The sequence below is a fragment of the Sceloporus undulatus genome, chromosome 6, assembly GCF_019175285.1.
Source record: "Sceloporus undulatus isolate JIND9_A2432 ecotype Alabama chromosome 6, SceUnd_v1.1, whole genome shotgun sequence".
In the NCBI taxonomy this organism is placed as follows: Eukaryota; Metazoa; Chordata; class Lepidosauria; order Squamata; family Phrynosomatidae; genus Sceloporus; species Sceloporus undulatus.
This window is the reverse complement of record NC_056527.1, coordinates 49871302-49888440: the sequence shown is the minus strand read 5'-3', so window position 1 is coordinate 49888440 and position 17139 is coordinate 49871302. Positions and strand designations below refer to the sequence as shown.

Here is a 17139-nt window from a genome sequence, read left to right as displayed (position 1 = left end):
TGCAGCCTTCCAGATGTTGTTGAAATACAACTTTTAGCAGCCCCAGTCAGCATATTAAGTGATGAGAAATACTAGGAGCTGCAGTTCAAGAACTTTGTCTAGATAATCAGCTTCAAACGAAAGTTGGAACTAAAGGATTAAAGTAAAACTAATTCATATCATGTGTGATGTGGATGGAATTTTCCCATTTCTTTCGAAAACTAAAAGGAGACAAAAAATATTCAGTGGTAGCCATGCTGACCATTCAGCAAAATGCAACAAACCCAAAACCCTCAAGCAGCAATACCTTTATTGGGCCACTTCCAAAATGTAAAATACATTATGCAGGCCTTTGAAGCTTCACTGGCTTCTTCATCAGGCAAAGATGTTAAAAATTGTACAGGAGAAAAATGGTGATGATGTTAGAATCATAGGACTACATTCTGTCTGAGATGTTGTCAGTTAAGATGGTATTGAGGGATTTAAATGCAAGCAGAGGCCACTGCCCCTCCAGTCCAGAGCCAGTGTGGTGTAGTGGTTTGAGCATTGGATTAGGACTCTGAATAACAGGGTTCAAATCCCAGCTCGGCCATGTAAACCCACTGGGTGACCTTGGGCATGAATGTTGGACTAGTCCCAGAGGATGGCAATGGCAAATCTACCCTGAAGAAACTTGCCAAGAAACCCCTTCACCTTAGAGTCGCCATAAGTCAGAAACAACTTGAAGGCACACAACAAGAGGCTGCTCCTCTTATTAACCATATGAGGACTAGAGACAAAAAGCAATAAAAGATAGGTAATAAAATTTCAGTTCCCTTAGCAACAGAAAAGTAACTTCTCTAGAGATCCAGCTGTCCCTGTTCTGTGAGAACCTAACTACTCCTTTCTTATGCAGGGAACATTGAATTTCTCAATAACTTTCTCTATTGTTACATCTGGAAAGACTTCTAGGTACTGTATAGGAAAAAAAATCCCAAATCATAGTCCCAAACTGCACAGTCAATAGGGCTACTCCTGAATTATGTTTTTTTTCCCCTGGATTTCCTGGAAGATACCAAATTTAGCTGCAGCAGCTAAACAAAAGGGAACCAAATAACTGGAACGTTACTCTATGAGGGTCTCTACATCCACCAAAGTACACCTCTTTCATTGAAGTACAGTTTGAGACTACCAATTTGGCAAATTTCATCTACAGACAGTATACTACACCTAATTCTCTCCCCCCACCCACCCCGCCCCAGGTTTAACAGTACAGAGATGCGTTGAAAAATCAAGCCAGATGTTTTTTGTTTTAAAGTGTACGTGCAAATATTGACTCTATGGGAAAGGAAGTTGCTCATACTTCAATAGGTCACAAAATATAAAATGGGGGGGGGGGAGAGTCCAGGGGCATGTAGCTTCATGCATCTCAGTCATGACCGTATTTTTCAAACAGGTTTTTCATTCTGCTTTCTGCTTTCATTAGTAATGTTTCAAATCTCCTCTTTATGAACTGGCCTCAGGCTAAGGAGTAGCCTTCCAGGTTTACTAGCACACTGTGGGGCATTTTTTTCTTCTCAGTTTGAAGTTTCAAAATTCCCTTGACAGAATCAACTATAACTGGAATAGATTATTGAAGCACATACTACATGTAGTATCCAGGAAGGATCAATACAAAGTGATGCTTTAAAATTGGCTTTGGCTTTATTTTGTTTTTGTTTTTTAATTGGTTTTTAATTTAAATCTGATTTTATAAGCATTTTAGTCACTTTAAGGCTGCAATCTTACATCCAGCTGCACAAGAGTAAACTGTAAATTCCATGGAGGTAATCTTGCTTAGGTGTATAAAGGAATTTTAATTCCTTAACATTGCTTCTGAGCAGATATAGAATCTGCATTGCAATACCTAGGCTTCATGGCCTAACAGTTGCAAAAATGTATTAAAGAGAGTAGCTGGTATGCATGTTTGACCAAAAAATGTATGAATTTAGAATGCAGAAAATTGCCTTATAGCAAATTATAGTATTACTTCAACACTGATTTCAGTGACTGGCAAAAGTTTCTCAGGATTTTGAATAGTACTTGGAGGTGCCAGGGATTGGCACTGGACTTTTCAATGCTACAGGCCAATCAGATAGTTGGACAATTAAAGCTACCCCTTTTCTTGGTTATTTGTTAGGATCAAAACTCACATGTGCCATGTCTTAAATTCAAACATTTTTTTAAAGTTGTTGTTTGTTGTTGTTTTGTACCTTCCACTGTATCCAGGACTAAAGCTTAATTTATTATTTTATTTATTTATTCAATTTCTATCCCACCTTTCTCCCCAAGGGACCCAAGGCGGCTCACAATAACAATTCTAAAAAACATTGCATCAAAACAATAAAACATCAGCTAAAAACAGTATAAAACCCATCGCATAACTAGAGATTAAAAGCCTGCCTGAACAGAGCCATTTTTACCTGCCAATGAAAGCCAAGCAAGGAGGGGGTCAGGCTTACTTCTCATGGAAGGGCATTCCGGAAGGTAGGAACAGCCACTAAGAAGGCTCTCTCTCCCGTGTCCTCACCAGGCAAGTCTGTGATTGTGGGCGGACTGAGAGAAAGCCTTCCCCGGAAGATCTTAGGATTCTAGCAGGTTTGTATGGGGAGATATGGTCTCAAATAATCTGGACCTAAGCCATGTAGGACTTTAGAAGTCAGAACCAGAACTCTGAATTGTGCCCGGAAACGAACCGGTAGCCAGTGAAGCTGTTTCAGCAAGGGACTTATGTGGTCCCTATAACTGGCCCCAGTCAGCATTCTGCAGCGGCATTTTGCACACACTGAAGTTACCAAACAGTTTCCAAAGGTAGCCCCACACAGAGTGCATCACAGCAATCCAAACGGGATGTAATCAAGGCACGTGTCACTGTAGCCCAGTGCTCCTCAATTATTTTCTGTCATGCCCTCCCTAGGAAGAAGAAAACATTTCGCGCCCCCCGCGCGACTTTAAATAGTATCATTTGTCTATAAAATTGTTTTTTGCCGAGGTCAAACGAGCCCCCCTTTATGGAGTCTCGCGCCCCCCTTTACAGAGCCTCGCGCCCCCCTTGGGGGGCGCGCCCCACTATTTCAGAAGTACTGCTAGCCAGATCTGATGTCTCAAGAAATGGGCACAACTGGCAGACAAGTTTTACTTGTGCAAATGCACTCCTGGCCACTGGAGTCCAGGAGCACACACAAGTTGTGAGCCTGACATTTCAGGGGAAGTGTAACCCCATCCAGCACAGGTGATGTCCCTATTCCCTGACCTGCCTTGCGAATGACCAGGAGCACCTCTGTCTTGTTTGGATTAAGTTTCAATCAGTTTGTCCTCATCCAGTACGTTACTGGCCACAGACACTGGTTCAGTACAGAGAAAGCTTCCTTGGAATCAGATGGAAAGGAGAGAGAGAGCATACTGGTGACACCTCACCCCCAAACTCCGGATGACCTCTCCCAGCGGTTTCATGTAGATGTTGAATAACATGGGGGACAAAATGGAACCTTGTGGGACTCCACAGGCTAGTGGCCAAGGAGCATACTATTGAGTGCATTCAGGATCACAGGCCATTTTTTGGGATGAAGTAAGGAAACATGAGGTCACTTTTACTTTTAGATAGATGATGACAATGGAGGTGGTGATGAGAATGAGGATGATGAACAAAAGGATTGTTATTATTATTACCAAACAATGACTTGTGATAATTTATCATTGCAGGGTAGCTATTAGATTTCTTCTAATACTATATTCTGAAAAAAATTAACGCAAAAAATGAGACATAAAAGGTACATTATTGTAATTTTATGCCATCACATTCAGATGAGAATTGGATCTAAGTGAGCCTTGAAAAGAAGTAGGGAATAGAGAATTTGCTCAGCCAAAATAGGGAACTTGCCCTTGGTTAGCAATAATGTCAGTATACTGCTATGCTATATGTCCTAGGCGAATAATTAAAAATAGGTTCTGAGGCTCAGCTGTGGTAAACAATGATCCAGATTAAGCTGTCAAACTAATTCTTGCTAATAAACTGTAGAGCATATTCATCTTGACCTTCCCAATGTGAGCAATTCTGTTAGTCAATATGAGCAACAGCAGTGCTAAACAGTTAATGGAAGCATTGGGCCAGTACAGACAGGCCAAAATAAAGCTGCTTCGGGTCACTTTGGAGGTATGCTGTTTCAATGATGCATGCGTCCTAAGAGTCTGAAAGCCACATCAAAGCCATGCTCCAATCCTTAGGACTGGAGTGCAGTTTTGGTGCAGCTTCCGGCCTCTTAGGACGCATGCATCATTTAAACAGCATACTTCCAAAGTGACCCAAAGCAGCTTTATTTTGGCCTGTCTGTACCAGCCCATTGACTGAACCAAAAAGTTCTTGTCTTGCATGAAATGTTCTTTATAGCTGTTTATTGCTTTACTAACAAAATCTTTATAATCCAGTAGTAGGCAATGTAAAATGTATATAAATAACACAGTACCATCTGATGTGTCTAATAAAACAGAACTCTATTTTTTACACAAACTTTATATTTAAAGAAATTGCATCAAAGAGCTCTCAGCACTTTCTACCTTATTTGAAAATGAGAGCAAAATTTAGACCTAAATCCAACTGCTAGGTGCCACTAGAATTAACCCATTGGATCATCTGCTGAATGTTATGCCAACATTTATGAAAACCCTAATGATTCAATGGGTTTACTTTAGTTGGATTTAGCCCTCAGAATTCATCTGTGAATTAGAATTCCCTGCCATGCCCATCCAACAGTGAAAGATGCACTCTAAAACTATTCATATATGAAGCTCTGGATGATGAAGAAGGGCCCTTCCTCCAGTCTATCTGCCATTGGCCAGGCCTCAGAGGGAGAGAAGGACAGGCCCAGCTCCACCAGGCCTAGCCCAGGGAAAGAAGAAGGGCCCTCCCTCCAGTCTTGGCCTCAGAGGGAGAGACGAACCAGTGGACTTGATCCTCTTCCCCACTGCCATTCCCTTCTTCTTTTGTGTCATGTCTTTTTAGATGGTAAACCTGAGGGCAGGGAACTATCTAATTAACAATTTGTAAGCCACTCTCAGAGGCTTTGTGGCTGAAGAGTGGGGTATCAATACTCCAAATAATAAATAACTAAATTTTAGACTAGCCACTCCAAAATCTTTCAGTCTAATCTGCTTGTTGTGAGGACAAAATATTTTTGGTAGAACTGTATAGGCTTTCTGAAATTCATTGGGAGGAAGGGTAGGATATAAGTAAAATAAACTAATAGCAAGTTTACAGGTACCTGAGCTCATGGGGAAATCATGGGATTGCCCTTATGTAGGGTTGCCATAACCGGGCAGGGGGCGGGAATTTCCCGCTTTTGGACTGTCTGCACGGTCACGGTACGGTTTGCTTCCCGCCCCCGGGTTTGCCCCCGCCCCCGGGCTTTTTTATTGCGCCGCTATGGTGGCGCCTTTGGCCACTCTTGTGGCCGCCACCGCCGCCACCACCAATGCAGCTGTCGCTGTGGTGGCCTGCCTGTGGCTGCTCCGCTGGCCGCCGCCGCCGCCACCGCGGTTCGGTAGGTGCTCCAGCACGCCCACACTCCCAGTATTTAATTTTCCCGGGCGCGCTGGAGGAGCACTTACTATTGGCTGGCAGGCTGGCCAATAGCGGAACAGCCCGCCCCCTGCTTCAGGAGTCTATGACTGCTGGCAGGGAGCAGGGCTGTTCCAGCTCTCTGCCCCCATTGGCCGCCCAGGTTAAAGAGGAGGAGCCCTCCTCTGTTTACTTCCTGGGCCGGCGAGCGGTGAAGGACTGAGGCGGCGAGCGGAGGAGGGCACTGGGCAGCCCCCGCCGCAGCAGCAACAAAAGCGGAAGCCGCAGCAGCAGCCAAAGGGAGAGGAGAGGACCAAAGGTAGGCCTCTGGGCCGGGGGGGGGGACGTTTTTGGCTAGCTGTGTGAGCGTGAATCAGTTTGCAAAGGGACCTTCCACGTTTATCATCATCATCATCATCATCATCCAAAGGCCTAGCTGTGTGTGAATCAGTTTGCAAAGGGACCTTCCATGATTATCAATATTATTATTAGCATGCAAAGAGCTAGCTGTGTGAGTCAGTTTGCAAATGCCCAAATGTGCTTCTTGTGTGTTTTGGAATGGGGGAGGGGGGTTGGCCAGAAAGGGAAGTACATTTCTGCCATGTGTCTAGGAATAATGCCAAAATGTCCTCCATTTTGATCATGCCTAAGAAACATGCATTTATATTAACATTTTTAAAAAAATCATAATTTTTTCGCATGTCCTCCATTTTTATAAAATGTGTCCTACATTTGAAAATATTGCCCTACATTTGCCCTACATTTGTCCCGGTTTCGAGGTCCAGACTTATGGCAACCCTACCCTTATGTCTCTTATATATTGCACAGTCCATGAACAGTGACATGCTAACCACACCAACAGAGTAATTGTCCATACATTTTAACAGAATTACAAACTCTAAATGAGATCTAAAAAGGTTATTGGGCAGAAGGACCTTATAGCATGAAAGTGGAAGCTAATTTTGGAATCGTTTGAAACATTTAGAGAATAGACATAGAATAAAATGGAAGCCAAAAGCCTGTCCACGTTCATTTGTAAGTTGGCTGTATAGCAGTTGGGAGTGATGTCACTCAGTAGAGTGGAGGAAGAAGCATGTGTGGGAAGAACATGATCTCCCAAAACGAACTTGCATGGGAAAGGGGGAACAGAAATGTATCTTCTGCTGTATTTTTCTGTGGCATATTGCACTTAAGAAACAACACAATACAGTAACATCTAATAAATGTTATTAATTAGATCAAAATTATACAATTATTTTAATTTATTTGGCAACATAATGCTGATTATTGTATATGTAAACCCTGCTATAACCATAGCAAACAGCTCTGAAGGATGTGACTGCAGGAAGATCCGATGAAGTACAGAGGGCAGAACTAAAACTGGAGCTCTCCCTCTGAAGCTGGACTTTGGAGGGAGAGCTCTGTTCTCAACTAAGGTCCCTGGTATGCCCACCCAAAGGCCATAAGATTTCAGACTCTTAGGAGGGGACAACATCTAAAGGAGTCCTTCCTGTCTCTCAGACTGAGAGAGATTCCTCATCGGGGAGAAGAGTGGGAAGCTAGATGTGCTCCTCTCTGCCTTAGCAAAGAAGGATCGAGTCTTTCCTTGCTGCAGGAGAAGCTTCTCAGTTGCATCCGGTCATCTTGAGGGCAGAAGCAGAGCAAGCAATGAAGGAGCAACCAGTGAAGTGGCAATCCAAGATCCTACTGCATGTGCTGATCTTTTCTGCAATGCCAGCAATGGAGAGAGGTGTTTTGGTCACTGCTGCTCAGCTGCTGCTCCCAGGGTGACTGAATGGCAAAGGATCAGCAACTGAGAAGCCTGTTGTCTGTTGTAGCCTTTGCCACAAAGCTGGAACAGGAAAAAGGCTTCTTGGTTGCTGCTCTGCCAGCTGCTCAGTTTCTGCTCCCAGGGTGACCATTTTACTGTGTCTTCAGAGAATGCTGGCTTGGAAGTGAGTGGAGTATATATACTGTTTGTTGAGGGGAAGTGATCTGCATGTTAAATGGCGTATTGTTCTGTTGTTGAATGGCATGGCCTCAGGATGTCCATTTACTTAATGATCCATTGTCTGCTGGGAAATCTCCCTGACCCTTGGTGGTTTTCATTTGCACTCATGGGTCTTGATTTTGGAGTTTTTCAGGACTGGCAGCCAAACTTTGTTTACTCTAAGAGTTTCTTCTTTCCTGTTGAAGTTGTCCAGGTGTTTATGAATTTCAATAGCTACCCTGTGCATTATGACCTGATAGGTGTTGGCATGGTCCAGAATTTCAGTGTTTTCAAACAGCATTTTTATGCACAGGATGGTTTACAAATGCAAATGAAAACCACCCAAAGTAAGGGGCGGTTTCCCAGCAGACAGTGGATCATTAATTAAATTGAGACCCTGCAGGCCTTGCCATTCAACAACAGAACAATACATAGCTTAACATGTAAATCGCTTCCTCTCAGCCAACAGGATATAATAAAAATAATAAAATTTATTTCTGTACCACTTTTCCGCAGTGATCAAAGCGGTGGCTTTGATATTTGCGGATTTGATTATTCACAGATTTGATTAATATGTTCTCTCTAGGAATACCTAGGTCCCCTGGTGCAACTCTGTAGCCATCTTTAACTAAAAGTTGCACCAAAGGACCTATAGATTCGTAAAGAGAATACTCTACTAAGCATTTGTAGCTCCTCCAGCGCAGTTCTATGGTCAGTGTCTGTCAGACATTGACCACAGAGTTGCACCGGAGGACCTAGAGATTCCTAGAGAGGTGTCCTCTCAAGTAAAAACATGGTGTTTTTGTTATTTGAGTTTTTTCCATATTCACGGGGGTCTTGTGCCCCTAACTCTAGCAAATATGGAGGGACAGGCGTATACCCCACTCTCTTCCATGCCGGCATTCTCTGAAGACGTCAGCCACAACTGATGGCGAAACGTCAGGAATAAACTCTTCCAGAACATGGGCCTCATAGCCCGAAAAACCCCCCCACACACACACAAAAAAAAAAAAAACTATGGCTGCTGGCCGTGAGACTTCTGTGTTTACACTGAAGTGGCTATTTCGTCTGGAGAAAGAAATGGTAAAACACTGGGGTTTCCACACAGAAAGGGACGGTTTATGAAGCACCGTTATGTACAGTAATGAAAGCCTTGCCAGGAAACAGCTTTAATTAACTTATATTTCCCCTTGTCATGATGTGTGTGTGGGTGGTTTATTTCCTCCTTGGCTGTTCACTTTTTGAGGCTGAATAATGGGGTTGGGCAACACTTTGTCCTGGCTCAAGGCTATGGAATTCTGGGAAGGGTCGAATTCCATAGCCTTGAGCCAAGACAAAGTACTGTCCAACCGCATTATTTCCCCAGTGTGGAGTTCCCCTTCAGCCCCTTTCTGCCTCCTTCGCCCCACCCACTCACTCCCCCAACCGCCTCTGAGGCGGCGAGACTCAAAAGCCTCGCTTATAACCTCCCCTCAGCAGAGGCGTCTCAAACAGGGGGCCGCATCTCGACGCCGATTGGTCCGTGGCGCTGCCAATCATACGCCTTCGAGGGGAGGGGAGGGGGCGTGGCCACGCGCGAGCCGGCTGGGCTCAGCGGCGAGAGCAAAAACCAGCCGCCGAAGAAGGAGGGGGTCTTTTGCTGCTTTGAGCAGGAGACTTGTAATAGGCGCTCAACAGAGGGCCTTCACATCCCCCCCGCCCAAGCTGTCTTCTGGAGTCCCACTGCATCCGCCTCTACGGCGGACCGTACCATGGAGGAGGAGCGCGCAGGGGAGCAGATGAGACCGCTACTCACCACGGTAATGGAACGTTGAGGAAGAAAGGGGGGGGGGGCGTTTGAAAAGTTGGGGAGGCGCGAGAGCAACCGCCGTTCTTGGAGGAGGGAGGGGGAGGAGAGGGGGCTCTCTTCTTTGTGGGGGTGGAGCTTCGCGGGTCTGGCTTTCTTCTAGGCGCCTCGCTCAGTCTGGAGGCGACACAAAGAGGGGAGGCTGCTCTCTTTCTTTCTTCCTCCTCTCCTTCCTGGCCTTTCTCTCACAGGTGTCCAGGCTGGGAATGGAGGAAGAAGCTTGCCTGCCCCACTAACACCCACCTCAGACCTCCCTTTTATGTATTCTTCTTGTGACCCCATAAATTTGCCAGAAAGTCAGTTCAAAATCATGCAGTTCCACTTAATGGCGACCTTACTATAGTGAGAGAGGCTGAGAGAGTGTGGCTTGCCCCCAAATGCCACCCAGTGGCTTTCCATGGCAAGACTGGAGACTTGGGCAAGTCACACTCTCTCAGCCTCTGGAGGATGGCCATGGCAACCTGAAGAAACCTGACAAGAAAACCCTTCTTCCCAAGTCACCTTTGGTTTATGACCACCCTAAGAAGAAGGCCCATGATAGGGTCTTATTAGGTTTGACTCTTTACACGTACACATACTTTATGCACGCGCGCGCGCACACACACACACACATATATATACACACATATACAGCACATACTTTACACATGTAAAGTTTGACTCTACACATATATACAGAGATATGCAGAAAAAGTGCATGTTAGGGTCTTCTTAGGTTTGACTCTTTATACATATACGTACTATATGCATACACATATACATTACATACTTTACATATGTAAAGTTTGACTCTTTACACATATACACAAACACAGAGATATGTAGAAAAAAGACCATGATAGGGACTTCTTAGGGTCCTGATAAGCCAAAGGCAACTTGGAAGATACACAACCCCAACAACTCCAGAGTTCAACACTCAAACCACTCTCTTACACTATTTACTCCTCCCTTTCTCACTCAAAGTGCCCTCCATAGCCTTAACACCATAGTAGTAGTAGTACATCTGCTTTAAAGCATAGTAATAGTAATAGTAAGAAAAACAATAATAATACACTCATCCCTCCATATTGGTGGCTTTGATTTTAGCGGCTTTGATTATTAATGGATCTGATTAATACGTCCTCTCTAGGAATATCTAGGTCCTCCAGTGCAACTCTATGGTCAACTTTAACCAAAAGTTGCACTGAAAGACCAAGTGTAGCAGATGACAATATCATAGTAGATTACAATAACAGTTTACAATATCATCCCAAATCCAATAATAGTAGATTGCAATATCATCCCAATCCCCCCAAAGAGTGATACCTTTATGGAGCCCACCAAAATGAATCAAATATAATATCCCACATCCCTCCAAACAGTGATACCTTTATGAGGCCCACCCAAATGCATCAAATATATGTCACAAGCTTTCTTCGGATGCATTTTGATGGGCCCTATAAAGGTATCACTGAGGGGATGATTTGGGATGATATTGTATTTGATGCATTTTGGTGGGCCCCATAAAGGTATCACTGTTTGGAGGGGGGGGGATTTGTGATGTTATTGTACTTTGCTTCTATGGCCATCACAGCTACCCCGGTTATGTTTCCTGTATAACAACAGTAGATGTCACACATTTCAGAGAGGAAGGTGTTCTTTCCCCTTGACCCTTTCCCTTTGACTGATTTCTTTTTCTTGCCAGCGCCTTCGTAATCCCCCAGTTGCTCACTCCCTGTCTGCCTGCCTCCCTGTCTGTTTGCCTTCCTGCTCCCGAAAAGGGCTCCTGTTGTATGTAGTAGTAGCTCATGGCTTTTGTTCAGGCACAGCTCCTGAGAGGCTGAGGGCAGGCTCTTTGTTCTGAGCCTCACTGCTGCCTTCCTTCTCTCCATCACCACCCTCCTTTCTCCTGTATATTCCCCCCTTCTTGACTCCCAAATGCTCCCTTCATACTCTCTGGGACTGAAACTGGGAAATGTCAAATAGGGTAAAAAGGGCATAAAACGCACAAAGTGTAAGGCCAACATGTGCTTCTCCCTTCATGCCACAGAGCACAACTGAAGAGGTGGATCTTTGGAAAGGGCTGCTTTAGCCTTTCTCTTCTCTCACCTGCTTCTTTTGTGACTGCAGACACATGGGGCAGGCTCTTTTGTCCTCACAGTTTTGTAGTCTGCGACAGGAAAGGTGGGGAAAGAAGAGGGTTTTTGAGAGGAAAGGGAGGAGTAGGAAGTGCAAGGAGGGATAGTAAAAGTTAAGGAGGAGGAAAGAGATGGGAAGGAATGTAAGGAATTTATCACGCGGGAGGAAAGTGCCCAAATCCTGTGGATAAATGGGGATTAACTCCAGGAATATCCCGCAAATGCAGAATTGTTTTCAGATGACACCCCGCGACCTCGCTCTTATCCCGGACTTAACCCGTGAATTAAAGTGCACGCTTTGTCTGCCTTTGAACACTTTTTACTTTTGGGATAATCCGGAAAGGAAAAAGAGGTGTGTTTTGGCCACTTTAATCATGGGTTAAGTCCGGGATAATGGTGATGTTGTCTGCAAACAATCCCTCTTTTGTGGGATATTCCTGGATTTAATCCCTGTTTATTCATGGGATTTGGGTGCTTTGCCTCCTGTGTGACAAACCCATAAGAGAGATGGCTTGTTGTAGATGAAGGATCTACAACAGAGATCATTATTCACATGGAATGGATGTATAGAAATATATATTTAAGTTTAAATTTGGATTTATACATTTAAGATATAGACTTCTGTGCCACAATACTATGCGACACTACCAAGAGGTGTTATAAGGAGAAGTTAATGGGACAGAAGATAATGGAAGATAAAGGTTTCATTATATTTGATTAACATGCTTTAACACTCTATAAAGGAAGTGTAAATATTGTGACATTATGTAATGTGATCGGAATAGCGGAAATTTGAAGTTTTGTAAAGATGAAGCTAAACAAAGTAATATTGTATTGAAAACATGTAGCAGATAACTGTGTGTGAAAACAACATTGTGTACGAAAATGAATAAAGATACATTATTCAGATTTTGGAGTCGTAAGAGTTCAAGGAAGTGGTATGCTATTTCTAGGCCCTTTTCATTACCGGTGTTTATGGAGGTGGACAGAAAAGGATAACACCACAGTGATTCACTTTACTTCCTTTCAAGGCAGGGGATGGAATGAAGCAGACATGGCCCTTTTTAGCAACCCTCTTTTTTCTTACACACACACACACACACACACACACACACACACACACACAGAAACAGAATGATCTTGACTTATTTTTATTTAAGTATGGATTTTTTTGTTGAGCTTTTTTGTGACTTACCCTAATGCTAACCCCTGAGGGTCCTTGGGGCAATGCTATGGCAGTTAATCTTATTTAAATATGCAGTGTAGACAGCTGCAAGGCAGTGGAAAAACTTTTCTCACAGCAAAGGAAGTTGAGTGAGTAAACACTCCAGTGTATACTTCCCCCCACAACTGTTTTGTTCTCTGAGGTCTATCTCTAGACCCATCTCTATTAGCACTTTGGAGGAAGTTACTAGGTTTAACTTCTGATGAGATTAGAGTACATTAGGCTTCATAATTAATGATTTGATGTCAACTGTTCTTTAGTTGTGTATTGACATTTGTCTTTTTTTTGTTGAAAAATTAGGAAAGTTGTCATTCTGATACACACATCTGTGTTCTGGTTTGTAGAGTACAGATCAATGGATAGATGGAAAAGATGCATCAAGTAGTGTAGTAATTGATTTCAGGTCAAGGTGAGTGTTGCATATTGGAGAACTCATAATCAGATACTTGCTGCTAGAATGGCATAAAACGAACCTATAGTGTGGTTTAGAAAAACTCATTTCAGTGGTCATTTCCTTCAAAACATAGTAACATCCAGTGCACAAAAGCCTGTAGTAGTTTAAACAGTTCCTAGCTGAGTTCTAAGTTGTGGCAGTACTATTTTTTGGCTCAAAGCAAAGAGTAGGCATCCTAGGGCTTGTAGCTCCCAGTCAGACTCGTTTAAACCTCTGTTCCTGGCCACAGTAGTGTCAACTGAAGGAGCATAGCGGGGATCACCTCAGCTCCAGGTGTATGTGAGATATACAGCAGTTTACGTAGATTGGGATGAGTAGTATTTTTGCAGTGAAGGGCACCGTTATAGATCTGACACTGTGTTGTTATAGGGCTGAACAAAGTAAACTGAGTGGCATATCTCTGGACTGCTGTTTGCATCTAGCCTCTAATTTACCCACTTGGCATGCAACAGGTAAGTTTGTGGAGAAAAGATCCATTCATGTAGTTTAAACCTTTTAAAGCCTAATTTGTGTGTGTGTGTGTGTGTTCGCACATATGTGTGTCTTCTAAAAGTCTGAATGGACATGGAATATGGGAAGCATAAGGGGGAGAGTGTATATAATCAAAGTTGCATCCACACTGCAGAAATAATCCGGTTTGACACCGCTTTAACTGCCAGGGCTCCACGCAATGAAATTCTGAGAAGTGCAGTTCGTTGCGGCACCAGAGTGGAGCTAAAGCGGTGTCAAACCAGATTATTTCTGCAGTTTGGATACAGCTCAAGTGGCTGATTTTGTAGTTGTTTTGAAGATTGTTATGACTTTGTGGATCTTCTTCTTTGTCTTCATATTGTATGGACGATTCGTTACTGACATTGTGTATGATCTATTTCAAAGGTATCAGATTTTGTATCCTCTTCAGAATTTGGTTAAACAAATTATGTATACCTTTTGAACTGCAGGCTGGGAATCGTGTCGCCCTTCACATGTTGTTGGGACTACTATTTTCAGCATGGCCAATAGTGAAGAATGCTGGGAGTTGGAGCGCAGCAACATCTGGAGGGCCATACAATTCTCACCCTCATTTTAGTGCTAAATTAATGAGATGTTGCAGCCAGAAGGAGATGGAGGTCCAATAATCTTTTGAAGAGAGTCAGGAAAAGTCCAACATTTTAAATTTTCTGCAGAATGGACAATATCTCCTTAGCATAGTGCTTCCCGTGCTTTGGTCCTCCAGCTGTGTTGGGTTTCAACTCCCAGAATCCTCAGCCATCTTGGCTAAAAATGAGGAATTCTGGGAGCGGATTAGGTGTGGTTTTATAATAACGAAAAAGGTTAAAGGTCCTTGTTCTCTCATAAAATTGCTGTGCAGATTGCGCTATTTAGTTCTATTTTTCTGCCTGTAAAGAGGAAAGCTCTCATTTATTTTAACATGAAAATGTTCACATAATGAACCAGATATAAGCTTGTACTGTATTTATTTCCTTTCTGCAACTCTTAGTTCTCCAGTTAAGTCTAGTTACAGTAGAATATTCATTTTCACTTACTTATGTACTGTACTTTAAAGAGTTGCTTTGTGATTTGTCCTTTATCTCCATTTGCTTTATGAAGGCTTATATTTAGCTCAATCAAATTTAGGTCTTCTCTCATATTTTTACAAATATGAATATATATTTTTCAGATACCATACAGTACTCTTTTCAGATGGTTGTCCTATGGAAGATGTCAACACTATAATAATAATAATAATAAAATCACTGGTGTTTGCTGGATCTTTGTAGAACTTCTGGTGAAATGCCTTGCTTCAGCAGATGTAAACTTTTCTCATGCCTTCATGCCTCAACTCATCCCTTGAAAAATCCCCATTTGTAAGGTAATTTCTACATGGAGGTAACATATTATAAAATGCATTATTCTATATGTTAGAATGTTTCATATAATAAAATGAATTGTGTTGCATAATATATTAGAAATGTTCTGATCTAAACTATTCATACCTTAATAGTCTAGATCAGAACATTTCTAATATATTATGCAACATAATTCATTTTATTATATGTAACATTCTAACAACTAAATTCACATCTTAACAAGTGAGAATAACAAAAGATATTTATTTAGCTGAGGTTGTAATGCAGAAACATTAAAAAGAAAGTATTTAGTCTACATCACTTTGATAATTCTTGCCTTTGCTTATTTTCCACCTTGAGAAAGTTTTAGGTACTTTATGTAGTTACAAAATAAATCATAGATGTTATATAGTTCTGAAAATGGCTTGAAATTTAAATTATAAATTATACACATATGGTTGTATTTCAAGAAGTAACTTTTAGATTTCTTGTTGTTAATTACCATCAAACTGACTTCGACTTATGGCGACCCTATGAATGACAGACTTCCAAGTCACCCTATCTTCAATAGCTCTGCTGAATCATAGAATCGTAGAGTTGGAAGAGAGCACAAGGGCCATCCAGTGCAACCCCGTTCTGCCATGCAGGAACTCTCAATCATAGCATCCCTGACAGATGGCCATCCAGCCTCTGCTTAAAGACCTCCAAGGAAGGAGACCCCACTACACTCCTAGGAAGTGTGTTCCACTGTCGAACAGCCTTACTGTCAGGAAGTTTTTCCTAATGTTGAGGTGGAATCTCTTTTCCTGCAGCTTGCATCCCTTGCTCCGGGTCCTGTTCTCTGGAGCAGCAGAAAACAAGCTTGCTCCCTCCTCAATATGACACCCCTTCAAATATTTAAACAGGGCTATCATATCACCTCTTAACCTTCTTTTCTCCAGGCTAAACATCCCCAGCTCCCTAAGTCGTTCCTCATAGGACATGGTTTCCAGACCCTTCACCATTTTAGTCGCCCTCCTTTGGACACGCTCCAGTTTCTCTATGTCCTTTTTGAATTGTGGTGCCCAGAACTGGACACAATATTCCAGGTGGGGCCTGACCAAAGCAGAATATAGTGGCACTATTACTTCTCTTGATCTAGACACTGTACTTTTATTAATGCAGCCTGAAATTGCATTGGCCTTTTTGGCTGCCGCATCACACTGTTGACGCATGTTCAATTTGTGGTCTACTTGGACTCCTAGGCCTGTTACAGACTGCCAAAATAAAGGTGCTTTGGGTCTCTTTGGAGGTATGCTGTTTAAATGATGCATGCACCCTAAGAATCTGGAAGCTGCACCAAAGCTGCACTCCAATGCTTAGGACTGGAGTGTGGCTTTGGCACGACCTCCGGACTCTTAGGACCCATGCATCATTTAAATAGCATACCTCCAAAGAGACCCGAAGCAGCTTTATTTTGGCAGTCTGTAACAGGCCCTAGATCCCTTTCACACGCAGTCTCATTCAGCCAGCTGTTTCTCATCCTATATCTTTGCATTCCATTTTTCCACTGAGGTCTTGCAGACTCAGGACTGTGGCTTCCTTGAGTCTATCTATCTGGGATGCAGTCTTCCTGTGTTCCTACTTCCTTCTACCTTACGAAGAATAATTATATTTTCTAGTGAGTCTTGTCTTCTCATGATAGCCCAAGGTATGACAGACTCAGTTTAGTCATCTTGGCTTCTAGGGAGAGTTCAGGCTTGAATTTCTCATTTATTTGTCCTTCTATCAGTCCAGAATATCCATAGAACTCTTCTTTAGCACCAGTGGTGTCACTAATGAGGGTGTCACCTTGTGCAGAGAGTGTCACCTGGGAAGGGTGCACCTTTGCCCCCCTGCTGCTTTGTCACCAGGCTACTTCCCCAGGAAGAAAGCCCTGTGATGGAGCAGTCAGGAAAGGCATGTGTTTGCACCTCCTGCTGCTCCATTACCAGGCTTCTTCCCCAGGAAGAAAGCCCTGTGATGGAGCAGCCAGGAAAGGCATGTGTTTGCACCTCCTGCTGCTCCATTACCAGGCTTCTTCCCCAGGAAGAAAGCCCTGTGATGGAGCAGCCAGGAAAGGCATGTGTTTGCACCTCCTGCTGCTCC

At 43.1% G+C, this 17139-nt stretch overlaps 1 protein-coding gene across 8 annotated transcripts in view; it reads left to right on the top strand.

Annotated features, from left to right (window-relative positions):
• Positions 1-9116: 9116 nt before the first annotated feature.
• Positions 9117-17139, top strand: part of SLC4A7 (solute carrier family 4 member 7) — a 109091-nt gene continuing 101068 nt past the window's right edge. For all 8 annotated transcript variants that reach the window (XM_042476554.1, XM_042476562.1, XM_042476560.1 and 5 more), the window contains exon 1: positions 9117-9340. In XM_042476554.1, coding sequence (XP_042332488.1) covers positions 9293-9340 — 48 coding nt within the window. In that variant the 5' untranslated portion in view covers positions 9117-9292. The remainder of the gene's footprint in view (positions 9341-17139) is intronic.